General features: G+C 39.4%; 2 protein-coding genes and 1 long non-coding RNA gene across 3 annotated transcripts in view; 2 read left to right on the forward strand and 1 right to left on the reverse strand.

The window, feature by feature from the left end:
* Positions 1-2942, forward strand: part of LOC133641933 (probable polypeptide N-acetylgalactosaminyltransferase 8) — a 27284-nt gene extending 24342 nt beyond the window's left edge. Inside the window, exon 11 of the mRNA XM_062036065.1 lies at positions 2716-2942. Within this exon, the coding sequence (XP_061892049.1) occupies positions 2716-2850 (135 nt within the window). The 3' untranslated portion in view covers positions 2851-2942. The remainder of the gene's footprint in view (positions 1-2715) is intronic.
* Positions 1-5618, reverse strand: part of LOC133641935 (uncharacterized) — an 18175-nt gene extending 12557 nt beyond the window's left edge. Inside the window, exon 1 of the long non-coding RNA XR_009824351.1 lies at positions 5528-5618. This is a non-coding gene — a long non-coding RNA (uncharacterized LOC133641935). The remainder of the gene's footprint in view (positions 1-5527) is intronic.
* Positions 5619-7339: 1721 nt separating this feature from the next.
* On the forward strand, positions 7340-23154 carry ribc2 (RIB43A domain with coiled-coils 2). The gene is made up of 8 exons (XM_062036066.1): positions 7340-7346; positions 15888-16010; positions 16068-16149; positions 20409-20696; positions 20752-20870; positions 22581-22748; positions 22822-22988; positions 23065-23154. Exons 2-8 carry the CDS (start codon positions 15888-15890, stop codon positions 23132-23134), a joined length of 1017 nt encoding a protein of 338 aa, XP_061892050.1. The 5' UTR covers positions 7340-7346; the 3' UTR covers positions 23135-23154.
* The last annotated feature ends 28 nt before the right edge of the window (positions 23155-23182 follow it).

Here is a 23182-nt window from a genome sequence, read left to right on the forward strand (position 1 = left end):
GCCCGGAGACGAAGGAAGTCAAGGTGAGGTTGGCGGCTAGCGCGTCTGCTATCCATCTCAAAGTCCTCCTGGTTGTGTTGCTGTAGTGCGCCGCTAATACACCGATCCCACCTACAACTTTCTTCTTTGCAGTCTTCATTGTTCATTAAACAAATTGCAAAAGATTCACCAACACAGATGTCCAGAATACTGTGGAATTTTGAGATGAAAACAGAGCTTTTTGTATTGGATTCAATGGGGCCGAATACTTCCGTTTCAACGATTGACGTCACGCGCATACGTCATCATACATAAACGTTTTCAACCGGAAGTTTAGCGGGAAATTTAAAATTGCACTTTATAAGTTAACCCGGCCGTATTGGCATGTGTTGCAATGTTAAGATTTCATCATTGATATATAAACTATCAGACTGCGTGGTCGGTAGTAGTGGGTTTCAGTAGGCCTATTAGGGATGTATCAATATGAACATTTCATATCACGGTCATTGTGACTAAAATGATGAGAGTTGTCATTGTTATCATGGTATTGTTGAATGTGCTAGAAGAGTCGTTATACATACTGAAATCTTTTGACTTTTGCCTGATCTAATAAAGGTTTGCGTGTATTAAAACATGTGCAAACTTAATATCACACGCAAAGCTGATCTACTAAACTTGTGCAGAGAGGATTGCGCCTCTTTAAGGTGCAGAATAAGAAGCGCTATCCATTTAGCGATTGTGATAATCAGAACGCCCACAATACAGGGAGAAGATAACGCAAACCGCTATTTTGCGTCTTTTTTAGCACGTCTGAAAAAGTACTGTACTTTACGAACTATAAGCCACTGTGGTGCTGCAAGTTGAACATATAGTTCCTATTTCGTGCCTTGAACAGTATAGCTGTGGTTCTTAACCTGGGTTCGATCGAACCCTAGGCAGTGTTTCCCACACATTCATTTATTTGTGGCGTACCGCCACGAAAGAATTAAGGCCGCCACAAATTAAAAAAAAGTTTTAATTTTTTATTTTTTTTTTGTCCTGTCCAGCTTCTCAGGCAAATCATATAGTTGATGTAGATGCCCATATCGGCTGTTCAGATTTACTTTACAAAAGAGAAGTGTAGGATCAAGATTTTTGGAGCTCTTTGTTCAGTGGATCAGATGTTTGATGAAGCTTTGTGTCTTTCTACCACCACTGTTTTCTGTTTATTTGTTACTGACTGTGGCAGGACACCTCTGCCTCTGTTTCACTTTATGTTGCTGGTAAATAATATGGTTGTAGTAGTAGGCTAAAGTTAAATTATTTAGTATGCACTAATTAAAGGGGCAGAGCTTTAAGAGACATTTTAGCTTTTATATTTTTATAAGACATATTTTTTGTAAGAACCACAATTAATAAATATATTTCAGTGAATAACTTATTGTTCAAATCTGTATATAAATATGTACATAAAGTGTTGTAATTATATTGTAAAATGGATGGATGGATGGATGGATGGACGTTTAAAACAAAACTGTTATTATTAATTAGTAAGTATAAATTTTTTGAGCCTTTTTAGAGAAAATCATATCATTGTAGTAAATTATGCAAATTAATCGATGATGTCATGGTGACCACGCCCATAGCCACGCCCCCACCGCCACAGGTATCTTGGCAGTTTATGGGAAACACTGCTAGGGGTTCGGTGAGTCTGCCTCAGGGGTTCGGCGGAGCCTCCACCGCGGAGGTGTAAATAAAAACTTCTCCCTATCGGCGTATTATGGATACCCCCAAACAATGTTCCCTCTAATTTTCCATCTGATTTGCAGGTGTGTAATTTATTGTGAGTTCATGCACTGTGTTGGTTTTGTTCTTTGAACAAGGTGATGTTCATGCACGGTTCATTTTGTGCACCAGTAAAAAAAACATATAACTTTGTCTGGAATTTGAAAAAAATTTTTTTTTTTTTTTTCACTTTTTCATTTCAAGGGTTCGGTGAATGCACATATGAAACTGGTGGGGTTCGCTAACTCCAACAAGGTTAAGAACCACTGCACTATAGCATTTGTGCTTGAAAGTATTCTTCATTTATCACTCTAAGAAAGGTTTGTAAGTTTTACAATATAACTAAAACAATTCATACTTACTAAACCATGAACCTCCATGAACTATACAATTCACGGAGGATTTATTACAGGATTGCTTTATTTTTTAAATAAAATGTAATATGGCAGTCAAGCATCAGTTTTGCTCACTTGATGATGATGTATTGTAGTTAGATGTCCTCTCAGAAACATCCAGATGATGCCTCACAAAGGCAGAGGTCTTCTTTGTGCTTGGTAAATTATATACAGCAACATCACAAAGCACTACTCTGGATATTATGTTGTTTGTTTTAATGTAATTGTTGATAGAAATGTCTTCTCTAGAAGTCCATAATTAATTTCAAATAATCTCTATTTCTACAATATAGTAGTTTGTTTATTTTTATGTACAGTAAATATATATACATACATACACATATACATACATACACATATATGTATACATACATATATATATATATATACACATACATACATACATACACATATATATATGTATATATATACATACATATATACATATACATACAATTAGGAGACAGCGCTCTCTGGTGGCAAGATGTAACAAGTGTGACAACCAACCCCGTTCTGTAGCTGAATAATGTATCAGAAACCGTTCTCGTAACTTGCTGTCTTGCTCCACCTTTGACAGGGCAAAGAAATACAAAACAAAGTGACGAAGAGATGTTTTGAGATCAGCCAAGGAGAAAACTATGAATATGTGCTCATCATTCAGCAGTGCACTGGACAGAGCTGGACCATCCAGCATGTAATCTCTCCTTTTTAGTTTGTCACTAAATCCCGTACTTTTTATACATCTTTGCAATGATCAAAATTGGGATAAAGATGCAATGACATATGTGTTTAATAGTACGTCTTTGGTCACACTCTGAATCATGTGTTTGTAATCCACAGCAGCTAAATTGGGGCCTCAAACACGTGTTTTTATTCATGTAAACAATTTTTATACTTGAATTTAAGTTGATGCATGTATTGTATTGTTAAATAATACTTTTTCGTGCAATAAACCAATTTTAACATCAATAACAATTAAATGTAGAATCTTTTGAGTTAACTACAAAGGGCATTTGTCAGGTTCAAACACCGATGACATCTATTAAACAGACAAGAAGCAAGGAATTAAACAGAGACAGGATTCAATTTAGCTCAATGAGGAGAAACGTCTGGGCTGTACTCTTTCTACAGTCTTCCACCACGCTCTGGAAAAAAGGATTGCGCGCCTCCTCTTTTATTTGGACTTTCCCTGATTACATGGCAACAGCTGTTTCTAAAGGGACGGGGGTCGCAAACAGCTAATGCCTTCGGTCACAAAACAGTTCAACAAAAAGATGCCTGGAGCTTGCGTCAGGTCCTGCTTCCTATCCGCTTTGTAGATCTTGGGTCAAGACAAGATCTTCCTGTGGCACTAATACTGTGCACCACATGATCTAGTAGAACTATTGTGCCGGAATTTGGCTTATATTCTTATCAGTGACTGAGCAGGAAGGGGCTATGAATACAGTCACCTAAAACATGAGACCCACACATATGGTGGGTATGTTTTACTGTTGAAGTCGTAGGATGTATCGGTATAGGTGATACCGATATCGGGAAAGGTGGCACAGGGGTGCGTACATGCCACACGATGGAATCACTAATAATGAGGGTTGTGGGCAGGGCTGCACGGTCTTACCCAGGGAAGCCCGGGGACCCCACCCAATGAGGGGCCCCAGATTTTGACGGCGGAATGCAATGATTGGTGTTTATAGCTGTCAATCACACACAGCTCTGCTTTGTGTAGCGATTATGCACTCTCTCTCTCTCTCTCGGCTGCCTTGTTTTTGTACTACTGCTTTGAGCGAGGCACGAACCCAGGTCGCCAGTGTGAGAGGCGAGCGTGCTGACTGCTGAGCTAAAAGCTCAGGCAATCTCCCAGATCGGCAGCACTATTCTCGAAGTTGATTTAATGGATGATGTCTTTGCGTTGTTGCTGTTCTGTTGAGTAAAATCATGATTAATTTTTTTTTTCAAACTGTGTTTTTGGGGTGGGGGTTGACATTTGGGGCCTTGGGGTTGGTGCAGTTTGGGGGCGAGGGCAAAACCCCCTCAGCCCCAGGTCCCCCTATAGGGCGGCCCTGTTTGTGGGAACGTCCGCATAATCGTCAGGGGGGAAAGCTAGTTCAGGTACCCCACCTCCCACACCAGTGCCCCGGGTGTGATCCCTCAACAGGTGAGGGTGGCGGTTTTACCAGAAACCTGTGCTGGAAGGAGAAGGAAGAGCGGGGCGACAGCAGCTGCACTGCAAAAACTGAAATCTAAGTAAGATGAAATATCTCAAATAAGGGTGATATTTGCTTATTTTCCGTCTGACAAGATAATTCTTCTGACTAAGCAGATTTTATGTTAGAGTGTTTTACTTGTTTTAAGTGTTTTGCTCCTAAATGATCTCAGTAAGATATTACAGCTTGTTGCTGAGATTTGATGACCTATGTTGAGTAAAACATGCTTGAAACTAGAATATCAACTGATGCAAAGCTGTGTCATCAACACTCACAAGTATAAAACTGCTTTTTCAAAGTAAGAATTTCTTATTTCAAGCATGAAATAAAAAAAATCCTGACTTTGACACAATTGTGTCTCATAATTAAACTGACTTAATGTGACATTTCAAAACAATTTTGAACAGAAATAGTTCATGCACATTCAGATAAATTCTTCAAAATGTATCTGAATTATATATATATATATATATATATATATATATATATATATATATATATATATATATATATATATATATATATATATATATATATATATATATATATATATATATATATATATATATATATATATATTTCTTGCTCACTAATTGACTGAAAGAGCACGCAATTGGCGCAATGATGTCATGTTATCGATGGGAAAATGCATTTTTAGACAATATGATTTGCCTGAGCGTTGCCTTTTTGCCTTTCCATTAAGAACAATAAATTAGTTTTTAGTATAAGTTTGCTGGTTTCAAGAAATGTAATGCCGAGCTCATATCATTATGTCAAGATAATGGCACTAGCATTTACTTCATTTAAGAATATTTTTCAACATATTGAGCAAAAAGGTCTCGTATTTGTTTTTTCTACCAAGAAAAGTGTACTTGTTATGAGTGAGAATATACTTATTTTAAGGTATTTGTGGGTTCATTGAAGTTAGCTAATTTTACTTGTTTTGTAAAGTCTTGACAAGCCAAATTTTCTTGTTCTATTGGCAGATAATTTTGCTTAGTTCAAGTAAAATACCCCTCATTTTTGTGTTTTTTTCCCCTTGTTTTTGAACAATGACTTTTTGCAGTGTGATTGCCCCCTGTTGGACATCCGGATGCTGAAGTGCAGGTAAGAGGAGGGAAATCTGCAGTGTCAGTGGCAGGGGGAGCAGGTGCAACTTCCTGGTACAGGTCACTTCTTACTCACTGTTGGAGAGTGGCAGGCTCAGGTGAGAAGGAGCCCCACGGTCAATCCCGCTTGGAGGCCTTTTCCGCCTGTGAACAATCACCTCGGTCCAGGGAGTCCCTTTACTTGGACTAGAACAGGAAGAGGACGGATCCCAGAGAAATGTGCCCCCATCGGCTCTGTCTCTACTTGAGGGTAGCCAAGAGTGAGTTCTGCCTCTGCATGCGTTGGATGTCGTCCTGCAGGTCAGACATATTTTCGTCATTCATGGCCAGGTCAGACATATTTTTAAGTAGCATTTCTTTTGAGATATCGTCATCTTCATCCGAGTCCAATCGTGAAAAGTAGTTTTGCAGGTAAAAGATAGTTTTTTAACCCTTGTGTGGTGTTCGGGTCTGTGGGACCCGTTTTCATTTTTAAAAAGATAGTTTTTTAACCCTTGTGTGGTGTTCGGGTCTGTGGGACCCGTTTTCATTTTTTATTAAAAGAAAAATTATACAATTAATTTTTCAAACTTAGACTCAATGACTTTGGCTCATTTTCTGTGAAGAACATATATCAAAATACATATTTAATGACCACACACCCTCCCCTACACATTTCTATTATATATAAGATGTCCGGGTCCACTGGACCCGGGGCTAATAGAAGTGTGGAAATTGAGGTTCTGTGTACCACACACACACACACACACACACACAGCAGGCCTAGACAGGAGGAGGACAGAGTGTAGGTACACAGAACATCAGAGGGTCAAATGTGCGAGAAAATGAGAGCAGACAGTGTTGACAAACAATGTTGCAACCTTGTGTGGGAACCGGAGGTGCAGAAACACAAAAGAAGTATCCCTGTGGGATGCAGAAATTGGCAGAGAAATTTTCCGTACAACGCTCATATTGTTGTTACTCAGCCAGCGTTTGTGGGTCTGATGGACCCGTTGCATTTTGTGGCTTTTAATGCCTCACAATCAAACACTTTTATGTTAAAATACTGAACAGATGTTTATTGGGATAAGGTTCAGTATTTTAACATAAAAGTGTTTGATTGTGAGGCACTGAAAGCCACAAAATGCAACGAGCCCATCAGATGTTTACCTTATCCCAATAAACATATTTTAATGCCTCACAATCAAACACTTTTATGTCAAAATACTGAACAGATGTTTATTGGGATAAGGTAAACATCTGTTCAGTATTTGAACATAAAAGTGTTTGGTTGTGAGGCATTAAAAGACACAAAATGCAACGGGAGCATCAGACCCACAAACGCTGGCTGAGTAACAACAATATGAACATTACACAAGGGTTAAGTATCCTGTGCGTTTAAAAAAAAGATTTTAAAAACTCTTAATGAAAATAGATTTTAAAAACAGTAAAAAGTGGATAAAAATTCAGCAAAGTGTTGACACAGATATGTAGATCTCACTTCCGCACTTAACATGGTCCCCTTGGGAGACACCGTTTACTTGCCACTGCTGAGGCGATGAGAGTTCTCGCCATGTCCTCCAAAATTACATGCCTTGTGTAGCACCTGGTGCTGTTTCGTGCACAATCCACAGATGTAAAAAAGTACATATGCTTCGTATATCATGTCACATAAAGTAAACGAGTGACCAATGACATGGGGCCCCTGCGTGACCTCTGGTGGCAGGAGTAAAAAACATCAGATTGCATCAGCTGACAAACATCCTTTTATTGCTTTGATGCTAAAATAGTCTACTTTATTTCAAATAATCATAACGACAGTGAGAGTAGTAGTACTAATACCAGTAGTGGGGATTCTTCCTTCCTCTCCTCTGGCATCTAAAGGGTTAGCACCCCCTTTCCCAACCAACCAAAATGTAAATAAACACCATACGCTGCTATTTATACTAACACGATATAGAATAGCAAATAATTGTATTTACCTGGTCTACAGTAATACCCCTTTTCCACTGCAGAGAACTTTGGTGCTGCAGTAGATTATCTTTCTTACTACGGAAGAAGGAAATGGCAGACGATTAATGCCAATAAACTTGCATATTATTAGAAATGTTAGCTGCAAACGTGTGAGTGTGCAAGGTGTGTTGCATGAAATCTTATTTGAAAACAAGACCTAACCGTTTGACAATGAATTAATGAAATTGATTCTTACACCAAGGCAGTGTGCACGAACACACCTATTTCTACAAACCCCGTTTCCATACGAGTTGGGAAATTGTGTTAGATGTAAATATAAACGGAATGCAATGATTTGCAAATCCTTTTCAACCCATATTCAATCGAATGCACTACAAAGACAAGATATTTGATGTTCAAACTCATAAACTTTATTTTTTTTTTGCAAATAATAATTAACTTCAACACGTGCCAAAGTAGTTTGGAAAGGGCATGTTCACCACTGTGTTACATGGCCTTTCCTTTTAACAACACTCAGTAAACGTTTGGGAACTGACGAGACACATTTTTTAAGCTTCTCAGGTGGAATTCTTTCCCATTCTTGCTTGATGTACAGCTTAAGTTGTTCAAGTTGTGGTATTTTAGGCTTCATAATGCGCCACACATTTTCAATGGGAGACAGGTCTGGACTACAGGCAGGCCAGTCTAGTACCCGCACTCTTTTACTATGAAGCCACGTTGATGTAACACGTGGCTTGGCATTGTCTTGCTGAAATAAGCAGGGGCGTCCATGGTAACGTTGCTTGGATGGCAACATATGTTGCTCCAAAACCTGTATGTACCTTTCAGCATTAATGGCGCCTTCACAGATGGGTAAGTTACCCATGTCTTGGGCACTAATACACCCCCATACCATCACAGATGCTGGCTTTTCAACTTTGCGCCTATAACAATCCGGATGGTTCTTTTCCTCTTTGGTCCGGAGGACACGACGTCCAGTTTCCAAAAACAATTTGAAATGTGGACTCATCAGACCACAGAACACTTTTCCACTTTGTATCAGTCCATTTTAGATGAGCTCAGGCCCAGCGAAGCCGACGGCGTTTCTGGGTGTTGTTGATAAACGGTTTTCGCCTTGCATAGGAGAGTTTTAACTTGCACTTACAGATGTAGCGACCAACTGTAGTTACTGACAGTGGGTTTCTGAAGTGTTCCTGAGCCCATGTGGTGATATCCTTTACACACTGATGTCGCTTGTTGATGCAGTACAGCCTGAGGGATCGAAGGTCACGGGCTTAGCTGCTAACATGCAGTGATTTCTCTAGATTCTCTGAACCCTTTGATGATATTACGGACCTTAGATGGTGAAATCCCTAAATTCCTTGCAATAGCTGGTTGAGAAAGGTTTTTCTTAAAAACTGTTCAACCATTTGCTCAAGCATTTGTTGACAAAGTGGTGACCCTCGCCCCATCCTTGTTTGTGAATGACTGAGCATTTCATGGAATCTACTTTTATACCCAATCATGGCACCCACCTGTTCCCAATTTGCCTGTTCACCTGTGGGATGTTCCAAATAAGTGTTTGATGAGCATTCCTCAACTTTATCAGTATTTTTTGCCACCGTTCCCAACTTCTTTGTCACGTGTTGCTGGCATCAAATTCTAAAGTTAATGATTATTTGCAAAAAAAAAAAATGTTTATCAGTTTGAACATCAAATATGTTGTCTTTGTAGCATATTCAACTGAATATGGGTTGAAAATGATTTGCAAATCATTGTATTCCGTTTATATTTACATCTAACACAATTTCCCAACTCATATGGAAACGGGGTTTGTATATACAGTATATACCGGCCCCCAGACATGTTTTTTTCTCTAAATGTGGCCCCCGAGTCAAAATAAATGCCCAGGCCTGATTTAGAGTCAACATTTAATTGAAACTTAAATGTCAGAAAAAATTGTTAATTGTGAGAAATGTATCTGCTGGAAAAGTGTGACTGAACTTTTACATTCGGCACTGAGATAGGCTCCAGCACCCCCCCCCCCCCCCGCGACCCCGAAAGGGACAAGCGGTAGAAAATGGATGGTTGGACGCCATAGACCAGGGGTGTCCAACTCAAATACAGAGTGGGCCAAAATTTAAAACTGAACAAAGCTGCGGGCCAAGGTTGAACAAATTAACCTTTTAATAGGGACCCAAACAAGTTTTGCATTGAATATTGAACAAGCAAGGCTTATATAACTTTATAGTGACATGCAAAATCGAGTTTCAAATAATAATAATAATAATAATTTAAAAATATCAATGGCATATCAAATACAATTTAAATAAAAATTGAATGCCTCTTTTCTATTTGCAGCCATCTGAGGTAAATATCAACATTAACTTTTTCCACAGGCTAATAATAAATTTGAACATAAAACAACAATAATGAATTAATCAAACATTCAAGCCTTGAAGTAGCAAGAGAAAGCGCATGAATAAAACGTTAATTATTGCTCAGTTTGCTACACTGATTTGCTTTAACACTGAATATGGAACAAGCAACGCTTATATAACTTAATAGTGCAAAATCAACTTTCAAAAAACAAACGAAAAAACATCAATGGTATATTAAATAAAATGTAAAATAAAACATTGAATGCCTCTTTTCTATTTACAGCCTTCTGAGGTAAATATCAACATTAACTTGGTGGGCGGGGGCGGGTTGGGGGGGCGCGGTTTGGTGGTAGCGGGGGTGTATATTGTAGCGTCCCGGAAGAGTAAGTGCTGCAAGGGGTTCTGGGTATTTGGTCTGTTGTGTTTATGTTGTGTTACGGTGCGGATGTTCTCCCCGAAATGTGTTTGTCATTCTTGTTTGGTGTGGGTTCACAGTGTGGCGCATATTTGTAACAGTGTTAAAGTTGTTTATACGGTCACCCTCAGTGTGACCTGTATGGCTGTTGATCAAGTATGCATTGCATTCACTTATGTGTGTGTAAAAGCCGCATATATTACGTGACTGGGCCGGCACGCTGTTTGTATGGAGGAAAAGCGGACGTGTCGACAGGTTGTAGAGGACGTTGAAGGCAGTGCCTTTAAGGCACGCCCCCAATAATAACGGGTGGAAATCTTGGTTGCCCCGGGAGATTTTCGGAAGGGGCACTCCCGGGGAAATCGGGAGTGTTGGCAAGAATGAGTATTAGCGGTGAATGTGGTGTTACCGGCGGGCCAGCTCTAATGTTAGTTTGATATTGCCTCAAGGGCCAAATGAAATTACACGGCGGGCCAAATTTGGCCCACGGGCCAGAGTTTGATACCCATGCCATAGACGACTAGTGGCAATCAAAGAAACGCTGCCTTTCCACTAACTCACTAAGGCGAAAATACCCTGTTGACGTATTGTCTCTTGTGCTCTCAATGACTGATTGGCCACTTGCTGGTCACGTGACATGCCCTGATTGTATATGTGCTGCACAGGTGCTGATAAATTTTTGTTCTTCCCTTTTCACATTACCTGCCGCCTGCTGCGTATTTGTTTGCTCCTCATTCAGTGTTAGTTTAGGTTCTTGGGTACCGTTCGTTTAACTCTGTTAACAGGTTATGGGCCCAGGTCGAGTTTACCCAAGAGGATATTTATTTTACCGGTGAGCCACCGAGATAAAACGGCGTGTCTTAGTTTTAGTAGTAGGCTACTACTACTAGCACCATGGCTTGTAGAGATGGAGGTACTGGTGGTGGTCGATGGTATCGACTCGTCTTTGACGGAGACGAAAAGAACTATGAATTATGGGAGACCAAATTTTTAGGCCACCTTCGCCTACAGAAACTAAGAGACACAATCTTGACACCGCCAGCAGAAGGAGCAACGGCTGCTGTCCGCGCTGCAGATGCAGAAAAGAATGGTGAAGCCTACGCGGAGCTCATACAATTCCTCGACGATAAGAGTCTGTCCCTTGTAATGAGGGAGGCAGCAGACAATGGGCGCGAGGCGTTGAAAATCCTGAGGGGATACTACGCAGGTAAAGGGAAGCCACGTGTAATCAGTTTGTATACTGAACTTACTTCACTGCAAAAGTTGAGCAGTGAAAGTGTGACTGAATATATGATACGTGCAGAGACTGCAATTACTGCATTGAGAAACGCGGAAGAGGTTTTGAGTGATGGGCTTTTAATAGCTATGGTTTTGAAGGGATTACCAGAATCATACAAACCGTTCTCAATCCACGTTACGCAGAGTGAGAGGACACTCTCGTTTGCAGAATTCAAGACAAAACTCCGCAGCTATGAGGATACAGAGAAACTACGCGGCACGACTGCATCAGAGGACAACGTCATGAAGGCCCGAGTTCAGCCGAGGGGCAAACCTGCTACGGCCAGTGCTAGTGGGACTCGCTGGACGGGGAGTGTGGACAATATTGTTTGCTTCAGGTGTGGCCAACGAGGTCACAAATCCACCTCATGTGAACAAACACAGTGGTGCAGCCACTGTAGGAGCAACACACACCGTGACGCAACCTGCAGACGGAGACAGAGGCGAGACAACGCCCGAGGGGTCTCCGAGGCAGTGGAGGACAATGACTACGCGTTCGTTGCCGGAGACATCCGACGCGGAGACATCCAAAGTGGACGCAGAGACATCCGACGCGGATCTGGTGTCAGAGGAAAAGGTCTGATGGTGGACACAGGAGCCACTTCTCACATCATCACCGACGTGTCAAGGTTCAAATCCTTTGACGACGGGTTCCAGGCAGAAACTCACTGTGTGGAGCTGGCCGATGGAACCAGGAGCAAAGGGGTCGCCGAGCGCAGAGGAGATGCAGAGGTGTATTTGGTGGACAGCGCAGGACGCCACCGACGCACAGTGCTGAAAGATGCACTATTTGTGCCTTCATACCCGCAGGACATCTTTTCTGTGAAAGCAGCTACTGCCAGCGGAGCAACCGTCATCTTCAAGGAGGGTGAAGACGTCCTACAACACAGAAACGGTACACAATTCTATATCCATGAACACAATAGATTGTACTATTTACACACAGTGGAGAAAAATGAATGTGATGACCAGTGTATGGGATGTAATGATTTACAGACATGGCATGAGATCCTAGGTCACTGTAATTATGCAGATGTAGAACAATTACAAAATGTTGTTTCTGGTATGACTATTAAAGGTAAAGTAGACAAGTCAACATTACAATGTGATGTCTGTACACAAGGCAAGTTTGTCCAAACTAGAAACAGGAAGCCTGATATGAGGGCCAAAGCTCCTCTAGATTTGGTACACACTGATTTAGCAGGACCAATAGCCACAGAGTCTAAGGATGGGCATAAATATGCATTATGTTTTACGGATGATTATTCCAGTGCAATGTTTACTTATTTTCTTAAAAATAAGAGTGACACAGTCCAAGCAACTGAAAAGTTCTTAGCAGACGTAGCCCCTTATGGGAAGGTCAGATGTATTAGGTCTGATATGGGTACGGAATTCACTGGTAAGAATTACCAAACACTGCTTCGTACTAATAGAATCCGACATGAGACGTCGGCACCGTACTCGCCGCATCAAAACGGTACTGCTGAACGCAGTTGGCGAACCTTATTTGACATGGCTAGGTGTATGCTCATAGAAAGCGAGTTACCTAAGTGTTTGTGGACATATGCAGTGCAGACAGCTGCTGTCATTAGAAATAGGTGTTTTAACAGACGCACTAAAAAGACTCCTTACCAACTGTTGACTGGAAAAAGACCAAATGTATCTAGAATGCAAAAGTTTGGGTCAACATGTTATGCATATAAACAGGACAAGACAAAGCTAGAGTCAAGGTGTGAAGAGGGTATTTTTGTAGGATATGACAAAAATAGCCCGGCCTACATAGTCTATTATCCTGGCACTCATAGAGTGAAAAAGCACAGACTTGTGAAATTTTCATGCAGGAAGATTACTGAGCAGCAGACTCAGACTGACACAACGCCTGTTTATGACGATGATGATGACTTTGGGGTGAAAAAGGAGACTAGGCATAGACATGCGAGTCCAGACCATGCACAGAGGAGTCCAGGTCGAGCTCAGAGAAGTCCCCATGTTCAGAGTCCAGTGACAAAACCTGAGGGCAGTCCAGCACAGGACACTACACGTTATCCTACCAGAGATAGGAGACCACCAGAATATTTAAAAGATTATACATGTGAAGTGGATAGTGATGACCAGACACATTTTAGCATGGACTATTGTTATAGAGTCATGTGTGATGTACCCCTGACCTTCAGGGAAGCTGTAAACTCAACTAATTCAGAAAAGTGGGTTAATGCAATGAATGACGAAATGCAGTCACTCAGAGAGAATAACACATTTACCCTGACCAACTTACCTGTGGGTAAAGACGTAGTGGGGGGTAGATGGGTCTATGCAATTAAGAATAACATTGATGGTTCTGACAAATATAAAGCAAGATACGTAGCTAAGGGATATAGTCAGAAAATGGGCGTTGACTATGACGAGACGTTCTCTCCTACAGCTAACTTGACCAGTGTCCGTGTTATCATGCAAAAAGCAGCTCAGGAGAACCTGATTTTACATCAGATGGACGTTAAAACAGCGTATCTGCATGCTCCAATAGATTGCGAAATCTATATTGAACAACCTGAGGGTTATAAAGAGCACTCTAGTACCAAACAGGTGTATCGGTTAGAGAAGTCACTATATGGTTTGAAACAGTCAGGCAGGAACTGGAACAAGTTATTACATGACTATTTATCTGACAACAACTTTGTACAAAACCTGACAGACCATTGTGTTTACATCAGAGAAACTGACAATGAAAAAGTGATTCTGATAATATGGGTTGATGACTTGATCATTGCTGCCAGTGATGAAAATGCAGTGATGAATGTAAAAGAAATGCTTAAAGCAAGATTCCACATGAGAGATTTAGGTCATCTGAAACATTTTCTGGGTATTGATTTTAGCCAGAGTGATGCATGTGTGAAAATGTCACAGAAAAAATATTCAGTAAAATTGCTTGAAAAGTTTGACATGGTGAATTGCAAACCTAGAGCGACACCTAGTGAACCAAAGCTAAATTACAGCCATTCTGAGCTCTTGTCAGATGTAAAATTGTACAGAGAAGTAGTAGGAAGTTTGATCTACCTGAGTACATGTACAAGACCAGATTTAAGCTTTGTAGTAAGCAAATTGTCACAATACTTTAGTAATCCAACAGAGGAACAGTGGGTTACTGTGAAACATGTGCTGAGATATCTAAAAGGTACAACAGACAAAGTTTTGTGTTACAAATATTGTGAAAATGGTTTGAGTCTACATGCTTACAGTGATGCCGATTGGGCGACTGACGCCACTGATAGAAGGAGTACAACTGGATATTGTATAAGCTTGTGTGAAAATGGTCCTTTGGTTTCATGGAAGACCAAAAAGCAACCAACAGTTGCACTGTCAACATGTGAGGCAGAATATATGGCCTTAGCTGCAACTACACAAGAATGTATGTATTTAGTCCAACTTTTAAATGGCATTGATGGGAGTCAGTCTGCTACACCAAAGGTTTATGAGGATAACCAGGGTGCAATTGCATTAGCCAAGAATCCTGTAAACAGACAGCGATGCAAACATGTCGACATAAAATATCATTTTGTCAGATCAGCTGTGAATGATGGTAAAATATGTCTACAATATCTTCCCACAGATCAAATGGTAGCAGATGTAATGACAAAGCCTGCAACCAAATGCAAATTGTCGAAATTCTCAAGCTTTATGTTTGGAGAATAATTCATGTGATTTATGACATGTGATTTTTGATTTTGTTTCAAATGTTTTTATTTTTATGATGATGTTAACAGTATGAGAGCTAGTGGGAGTGTTGACGTATTGTCTCTTGTGCTCTCAATGACTGATTGGCCACTTGCTGGTCACGTGACATGCCCTGATTGTATATGTGCTGCACAGGTGCTAATAAATTTTTGTTCTTCCCTTTTCACATTACCTGCCGCCTGCTGCGTATTTGTTTGCTCCTCATTCAGTGTTAGTTTAGGTTCTTGGGTACCGTTCGTTTAACTCTGTTAACATACCCCCTGGTGGTGAAATGGAGATACAACTCGCAACATGAATGTTCATCAATAAAGGCTCTTGTGGGCCATTCTTAAGTGAGGTTGGAAATATTTTCAAATGTTCCTAGTTTCATTCACAAAGCTTTTTTCCTATATAATACCTTAAGTGGGGCAGCACGATGAATGTTTATCACTTGCTCAACTAAATGAATGTTTTATTAACCTCACTTATAAAAGTCACTTCTTCACTTGGTGTGTTAAACTATAGTTTGGATGCTGTATTGTGCCACCTAGCGGATGAGACTGTCATTGGAATGTCCGGAAATAGTCGACTCGTTCCGAAGGTCCGTGAAGCGTTGGTTACTTAGCAACCCGCGTGTTTCGGGCAACCCGCTCTCGTAGGTGGAAACGTCTCGTAACTTTTCGAACTCAGAGTTAACATTTAAATTTTTGTATGTGAAGATGATGATGAACAACATGGAATTGTTGTCGGGAGAATTTTCGACTGTAAAACTGCAGAGACGTCGAGACATAGAGGAAAAAAGACGAGCGAGGATTTTCGCTGATAAAGTTCGCACAATTGGGGTAAGTTAGTACGCAGGTGTTGTATTATTTGATGATGCGACTTATGACTTTTTGTAGGTTGACAAAGAGTTCCTCGACACGCAGGTTGCTGAGAAGATAGCGAGGAAAAAAGCAGAAAAGGAACAAGACGACGCCGATGGTGAACAAAACAAACATGTTTTTTCAATGTGATTATGTGGTAGAATCGAGAGTAATACTTTTCTTTTATTTTGAAGCGTACTTTGCACTAAAACGGAAGTCACTATATGTGCTATGCCGTGTAATAAATAGACACGACGTAATAGATACACCAGGGGTCACCAACGCGGTGCCCTCCGGCACCAGGTAGCCCGTAAGGACCAGATGAGTAGCCCGCTGGCCTGTTCTAAAAATAGCTCAAATAGCAGCACCAGTGAGCTGCCTATATTTTTTTAATTGTATTTATTTACTAGCAAGCTGGTCTCGCTTTGCCCGACATTTTTAATTCTAAGAGAGACAAAACTCAAATAGAATTTGAAAATCCAAGAAAATATTTTAAAGACTTGGTCTTCACTTGTTTAAATTAATTCTTAATTTTTTTTACTTTGCTTCTTATAACTTTCAGAAAGACAATTTTAGAGAAAAAAATACAACCTTAAAAATGATTTTAGAATTTTTAAACACATATACCTTTTTACCTTTTGAATTCCTTCCTCTTCTTTCCTGACTATTTAAATCAATGTTTAAGTAAATTAATTTTTTTTATTGTAAAGAATAATAAATACATTTTAATTTAATTCTTCATTTTAGCTTCTGTTTTTTCGACGAAGAATATTTGTGAAATATTTCTTCAAACTTATTATTATTCAAATTCAAAAAAAATATTCTGGCAAATCTAGAAAATCTGTAGAATCAAATTTAAATCTTATTTCAAGGTCTTTTGAATTTCTTTTAAAATTTTTGTTCTGGAAAATCTAGAAGAAATAATGATTTGTCTTTGTTATAAATATAGCTTGGTCCAATTTGTTATATATTCTAACAAAGTGTAGATTGGATTTTAACCTATTTAAAACAGGTCATCAAAATTCTAAAATTAATCTTAATCAGGAAAAATTACTAATGATGTTCCATAAATTATTTTTTTAAGTTTTTCTCTTCTTTTTTTCGGTTGAATTTTGAATTTTAAAGAGTCGAAATTGAAGATAAACTATGTTTCAAAATTTACTTGTCATTTTTTTTCGTGTTTTCTCCTCTTTTAAACCGTTCAATTAAGTGTAAATATCATTCATTATTAATAATAACATAGAGTTAAAGGTAAATTGAGCAAATTGGCTATTTCTGGCAATTTATTTAAGTGTGTATCAAACTGGTAGCCCTTCGCATTAATCAGTACCCAAGAAGTAGCTCTTGGTTTCAAAAAGGTTGGTGACCCCTGAGATACACTGTCCATTTACTACCGCTTGTCCCTCTGGCTGGTCCTTAAGTTACTTCTATCGTAAGGATTGTTTATTCATTACTTTATCGAGTGCCCACACAAGACACTTGTAGTTAAATACAGGTTAAAAAAAAGGTAATTACATTGAAAAATGTAAGGGTTTCTGGGGTTGTCCTATTGTATTTAGTACAGTATGTATATAGGTCAATTATTGAGTACTGATGGAACCTTTTTCAGGGAAAGCCCAATTTAATGCTGCAACATCAATGTAAAATATGATAAGAATTGAATCCTTTCTGGAAACCCATATCAACTTCAATGACGCCCCGGGGGCCTTTTTGCCACCCACCCAATACAGGCGGGCGCTAAATAGATCAACAAACAGTACAGGCCAAAAGTTCGGACACACCTTCTCATTCAATGAGTTTTCTTTATTTTCATGACTATTTTCATTGTAGATTGTCAAAATAGCCACCCTTTGTTCTGATTACTGCTTTGAGTTTGCACACTCTTGGCATTCTCTCGATGAGCCTCAAGAGGTAGTCACCTGAAATGATTTTCCAACAGTCTTGAAGGAGTTAGCTCATCGAGAGAATGCCAAGAGTGTGCAAAGCAGTAATCAGAGCAAAGGGTGGCTATTTTGAAGAAACTAGAATATAAAACATGTTTTCAGTTATTTCACCTTTTTTTGTTAAGTACATAACTCCACATGTGTTCATTCATAGTTTTGATGCCTTCAGTGACAATCTACAATGTAAATAGGCATGAAAATAAAGAAAACGCATTGAATGAGAAGCTGTGTCCAAACTTTTGGCCTGTGCTGTATATTATTCTGCCCTCCAAGCATGTTTGCCAGATAGGTAAACAGTCCTTCAAATTAGAGACATAGGTTCTTAATTGATTGTCTCCACAGGGGAGTTACAGTAAAACTGAAGCATGGGAAGAAAAATACATTAAGATACACCTGAAGACTTAAATAATGCAACCATACAAAAACAAGATAGCACTTACTCCACTAGCTTAATGCTAATGCTAACATATAATGGAAAATCCAAAAGAAGTGCCAACAAAATTAGCATTTCGATCACGGTCATTGTAACTTTGAACAAATTACATTTTGCTAGGATAAAAGGATAATGATAACAGGATTGACATCAAACAATATTTGCATAAATATTTACAGATTTGACACAAAATAATTGCGGCAGACTTCTTATTATCAGGCTAATCTGCACTGACGAGCTCTGGACGCTTGTTACATCAAAACTGAAACTTAAATTAAAAGACAAATGACATAGCCAACATTTGGTGGAACATGATTGCCCGTAGTGATGAGTAGTTGGCGAACAAAAAGGCACTTTGAGATGCGTCTGTCGTTAACTTCAAGGAGCCAACTCTTGATTGGGAGTCGTTTGTTTTTGTTTTCCTTCCTCTTCTCTCTCTCACTTTTTTTTCAAGCCTTCTTCTCTTGTTTATTGACAGTTGGCAAGCAACTTTTTGTTGCAATTCATGTCTCTTTAAAGAAAACTGTCCCTTTTAAAGAGCCGTTCAAAAGACTGGCTCGTTATTAAGTTTGCTAGTTTGTTTGTTTTTATCAAGGGAACGATCCCTGGTATAGCAGTTATATGATCAATAAATCAATGTTTACTTATATAGCCCTTAATTACAAATGTCTCAAAGGGCTGCAGAAACCACAACAACTTTCACATGACGTTTATCAGAATAGTTCATATTCACAACAATATTACTCTATTGGTGGGAATTATTCTGAAAAAACGACTGATTTTAATTTTGTTGTATTTTCTTATTCATTAGGTGAATGCTTTAACAGGAACATCACTAGTTTAAAAGTCGCTCAACTAAAAATAAAGAAAAACAATTCTAACAATACAGATAAAAAATGCAGAAATAATAAAATGTACATAAAAATGATGAACAAAAATCTTGTGCATGGAAAAAAAAAAAAAAAGGCTCCCAAAGGGACGTTTCGCAACTGCACATTGGTTGTCATCGGTTACCTAAAAGAGCCGTTCAAAATACTTGAATTGTTTGCAAACATCACATCTCCAGCATTAGTAATTGATTTATCTCATCATTTCACATTATTCTGGTCATAAATTATTCAAAGCAACAAAAACTAAAAAGCTATTTAGCGTCGACTCTAAAAAGAGCCAAACTTTCCATCACTACGTAGCAGAGAGCAGCCCTGTCAGGCTTGTTACTGACAGTTTGGGTTTTCCTCTGTGTTTGTGTATATTTCCTGTCAGCGCTCTTATTTTGGTTCCATTTCCTGCATGTCTCCCTGAGCGCTCGTTTCCCTCACCTGTCCCTGATTGGCAGCCTGGCACACCTGGTTGCGATTGCCAATCAGGCTACTATTTATGCCTGCCTCGCCCTCCAGTCAGGGCTCAATGATTGTATCCTGTATCCTGTTTTCCCTGCATGTGCACTTACCAGTTGCACTATTTGTTGTTTGACTTTAAAGTCATGTTTTCCTGCGCTACACATCTGCCATCTCTGCATCTTGGGGTTCAAGACCGACAGCAGTCCCTGACAAGCACAACATTACTGATTTACAAGACAAGTTGCCCATTTGTTCCATAGATAGAGCCGCCACTGCATGTCATTATAGCCCCGTAGATATGAAGGAACATCTACAATAAAATTACACTTTTTCTGTAGTATAGTTTTCTCGGCTAATCTCTCACTTTTTTTTACAAATGTTAATAAATACTACTGCTAATCAACAAACTGCATTATTGACAACATTTTATGGTAAACAATTAAAACCGTAAATGGTCAGATATAGTTTTGTTCAGTTTGGCTAGCTATTTTTCCTTTTGTATTTTTGTGGATGAATGGCAAGGATGTAACTGATTGATTGTTGCAAAACGACACATTTCTCGAAATGGGCGATAAACTAGTCTAATCTAAATGTAAACAGTCCGGATCTGGTGTTAGGAGTACAGCATTTGACTAACCAGTAGGGTGTGTCCCCAATGCAGATGCTGCCATGTTGCAGAGTGTCAAACAAGCTTGCCTGCTGCATCACCAACAAGAAAAGGCCAAACGTGCCATGGAGAAGGACGTGGCGGACTACCACCGTCAGTACCAACAGGGTTTCGGCCCGGGCGACGTGCATGTGCGGGAAGCACATCTGATGCTTCCTGCTCTACTGGGTGAGGACCCTGACAGTAGCGGGCGAGTGCAGCGGCAGAGAGAGCAGCTGAAAGCGTGGCTTCAACAGCAGCGGGACGAACAGGCTGAGGAAAAGCACAGACAGAAGATGGAGAGTAAGTTTCGTAACACTTTTTAACGCAACACCTGAACTCACTCAAATGTGCTCAGAGTTGCAGGACGACCGACGTAGAATAGAGTTGGACAATGAAGCCCTCGAGCTGCAGAACCTTCAGTTAGAGAGGAGGAAAGCTGCAGCGTTTGCAACAAAAGAATGGAATAAGATAATGGTAAGTCTTCCCCCAAGAATGCTAACATAAAAAAATGGTAATACATATATATACAGTACAGGCCAAACGTTTGGACACACCTTCTCATTCACAACACAACTAATGATCCCTACCCCATTGATAAAGCAATAAATTCCACTAATCACCCTGATAATGCACACCATTTCATGTGACTACCTCTTGAAGCTCCTCGAGAGAATGCCAAGAGTGTGCAAAGCACTAATCAGAGCAAAGGGTGGCTATTTTGAAGAAACTAGAATATAAAACATGTTTTCAGTTGTTTCACAATTTTTTGTTAAGTACATAACTCCACATGTGTTCATTCATAGTTTTGATGCCTTCAGTGACAATCTACAAAGTAAATAGTTATGAAAATAAAGAAAACACATTGAATGAGGTGTGTCCAAACTTTTGGCCTGTACTATATATATATATATATATATATATATATATATATATATATATATATATATATATATATATATATATATATATATATATATATATATATATATATATATATATATATATATATATATATATATATATATATATATATATTACATCATGTAATAAGAAACAATAAAACATTATCAACAATGAACAAATACTAATACAGAACTACCTGAACTTACAAGCTCTATTGGTTCTGTGGCTGAGCTCTTCACTCAAAATACTTGCATCTTAAATCATCACAGCTGTTACTGAAATTATTTGAAACCAATTCAATTGAGGCTCCACTTTGCATCAGTCCGTCTTAGATGCAAGCTAAGCCGGCAGCGTTTCTGGGTGTTGTTGATAAATGGCTTTCGCTTTGCATAGTAGAGTTTTAACTTGCACTTTCAGATGTAGCGACCAACTGTAGTTACTGACAGTGGTTTTCTGAAGTGTTCCTCAGCCCATGTGGTGATATCCTTTACACACTGACGTCGCTTTTTGATGCAGTACCGCCTGAGGGATCGAAGGTCCGTAATATCATCGCTTACGTGCAATGATTTCTCCAGATTCTCTGAACCTTTTGATGATATTATGGACCGTAGATGGTGAAATCCCTAAATTCCTTGCAATGGGTCTTTGACAAATGTTGTTTTTAAACTGTTGGACAATTTGCTCACACATTTGTTCACAAAGTGGTGACGCTCGCCCCATCCTTGTTTGTGAATGACTGAGAATTTTATGAAAGATGCTTTTATACCCAATCATGGCACCCATCTGTTCCCAATTAACCTCTGGGATTTTCCAATTAAATGTTTAATGAGCATTCCTCAACTTTTTCAGTTTTTTTTCCACTTGTGCCAGCTTTTTTGAAACATGTTGCAGGCATCAAATTCCAAATGAGCTAATAATTGAAAAAAATTAAGTTTTCCATTTCGAACGTTAAGTATCTTGTCTTTGCATTATTCCATTGATTACAGGTTGAAAATGATTTGCAAATCATTGTATTCTGGTTTATTTATGATTCACGCAACATGCCAACTTCACTGGTTTTGGGGTTTGTAAATGTAAAGTGCATATCCTGACAGCCTATTTATTATTAACAACTGGAGGAGGATATGCCCAGTGAACAGTGTTGTAGAAGTGTATTACATCATATTAATATTTTGACCCCATGTTGTAATTTAAACAATAAAATGAATAATACCTATCATGAGCATTATATTCTAGTAATGGAATCTCTACCTGTAGTATTTGTACATGGTTGTTGTTTAGATGACACAGAGAGAAGAAGAACATTGTCAGGAAAGTGACAAGGACATGGAATACAAGGTCGGCATGATGGGAGCCCCTGGTCTTTGTCCCAGCAGCGACAGGAAGCCGCCTCCTGAGAGTTCGGAGAAAATCACTGAATTCCAGCAGCATCAAATCGAAGCAAAAAGGGTAACAAATGACACCAATGTATCAGAAATATTGTTAATTTCATAAATTTAAAAGACAATTGACTTACCGATAGAGGGCGGAATTGGAGAAGAAGAAAGAAGAGCTGCGACACGATGGCGTCCGGCTGGACTCGGCTCGTAGTGCCGAGCTCATGGAACGGCAGCAGGCCCGATACAGGAAGCAGCTACGACAACATGTGGATGTCACCAACCAACATCTGGCTGCATCACAGAAGCACAGGTAACACACACTTGCATACATGCACACACACACACACAGCGTGGGTGTTATCTTATCCTTTCTACTTGGTGTTTAGGGAAGTGAGCATCAAGAGAGGACACATCGATGAAAGCTTCTTCTCCAAATTCAACACCAGCAGCCGCTAATTCACAAGTCAACAAGTGGGTTACATGTCAGTCAGATGTGTTCCACAA

Source organism: Entelurus aequoreus, linkage group LG24 (genome assembly GCF_033978785.1).
Source record: "Entelurus aequoreus isolate RoL-2023_Sb linkage group LG24, RoL_Eaeq_v1.1, whole genome shotgun sequence".
In the NCBI taxonomy this organism is placed as follows: Eukaryota; Metazoa; Chordata; class Actinopteri; order Syngnathiformes; family Syngnathidae; genus Entelurus; species Entelurus aequoreus.

Coding starts and splice junctions, on each gene's coding strand:
- ribc2 (XM_062036066.1), top strand. CDS start 15,888: ATGATGATGAACAACATGGAATTGTTGTCGGGAGAATTTTCGACTGTA. Junction 16,150..20,408: donor GGAACAAGACGACGCCGATG/GTGAACAAAACA, acceptor TCCCCAATGCAG/ATGCTGCCATGTTGCAGAGT. Junction 20,697..20,751: donor GCACAGACAGAAGATGGAGA/GTAAGTTTCGTA, acceptor AAATGTGCTCAG/AGTTGCAGGACGACCGACGT.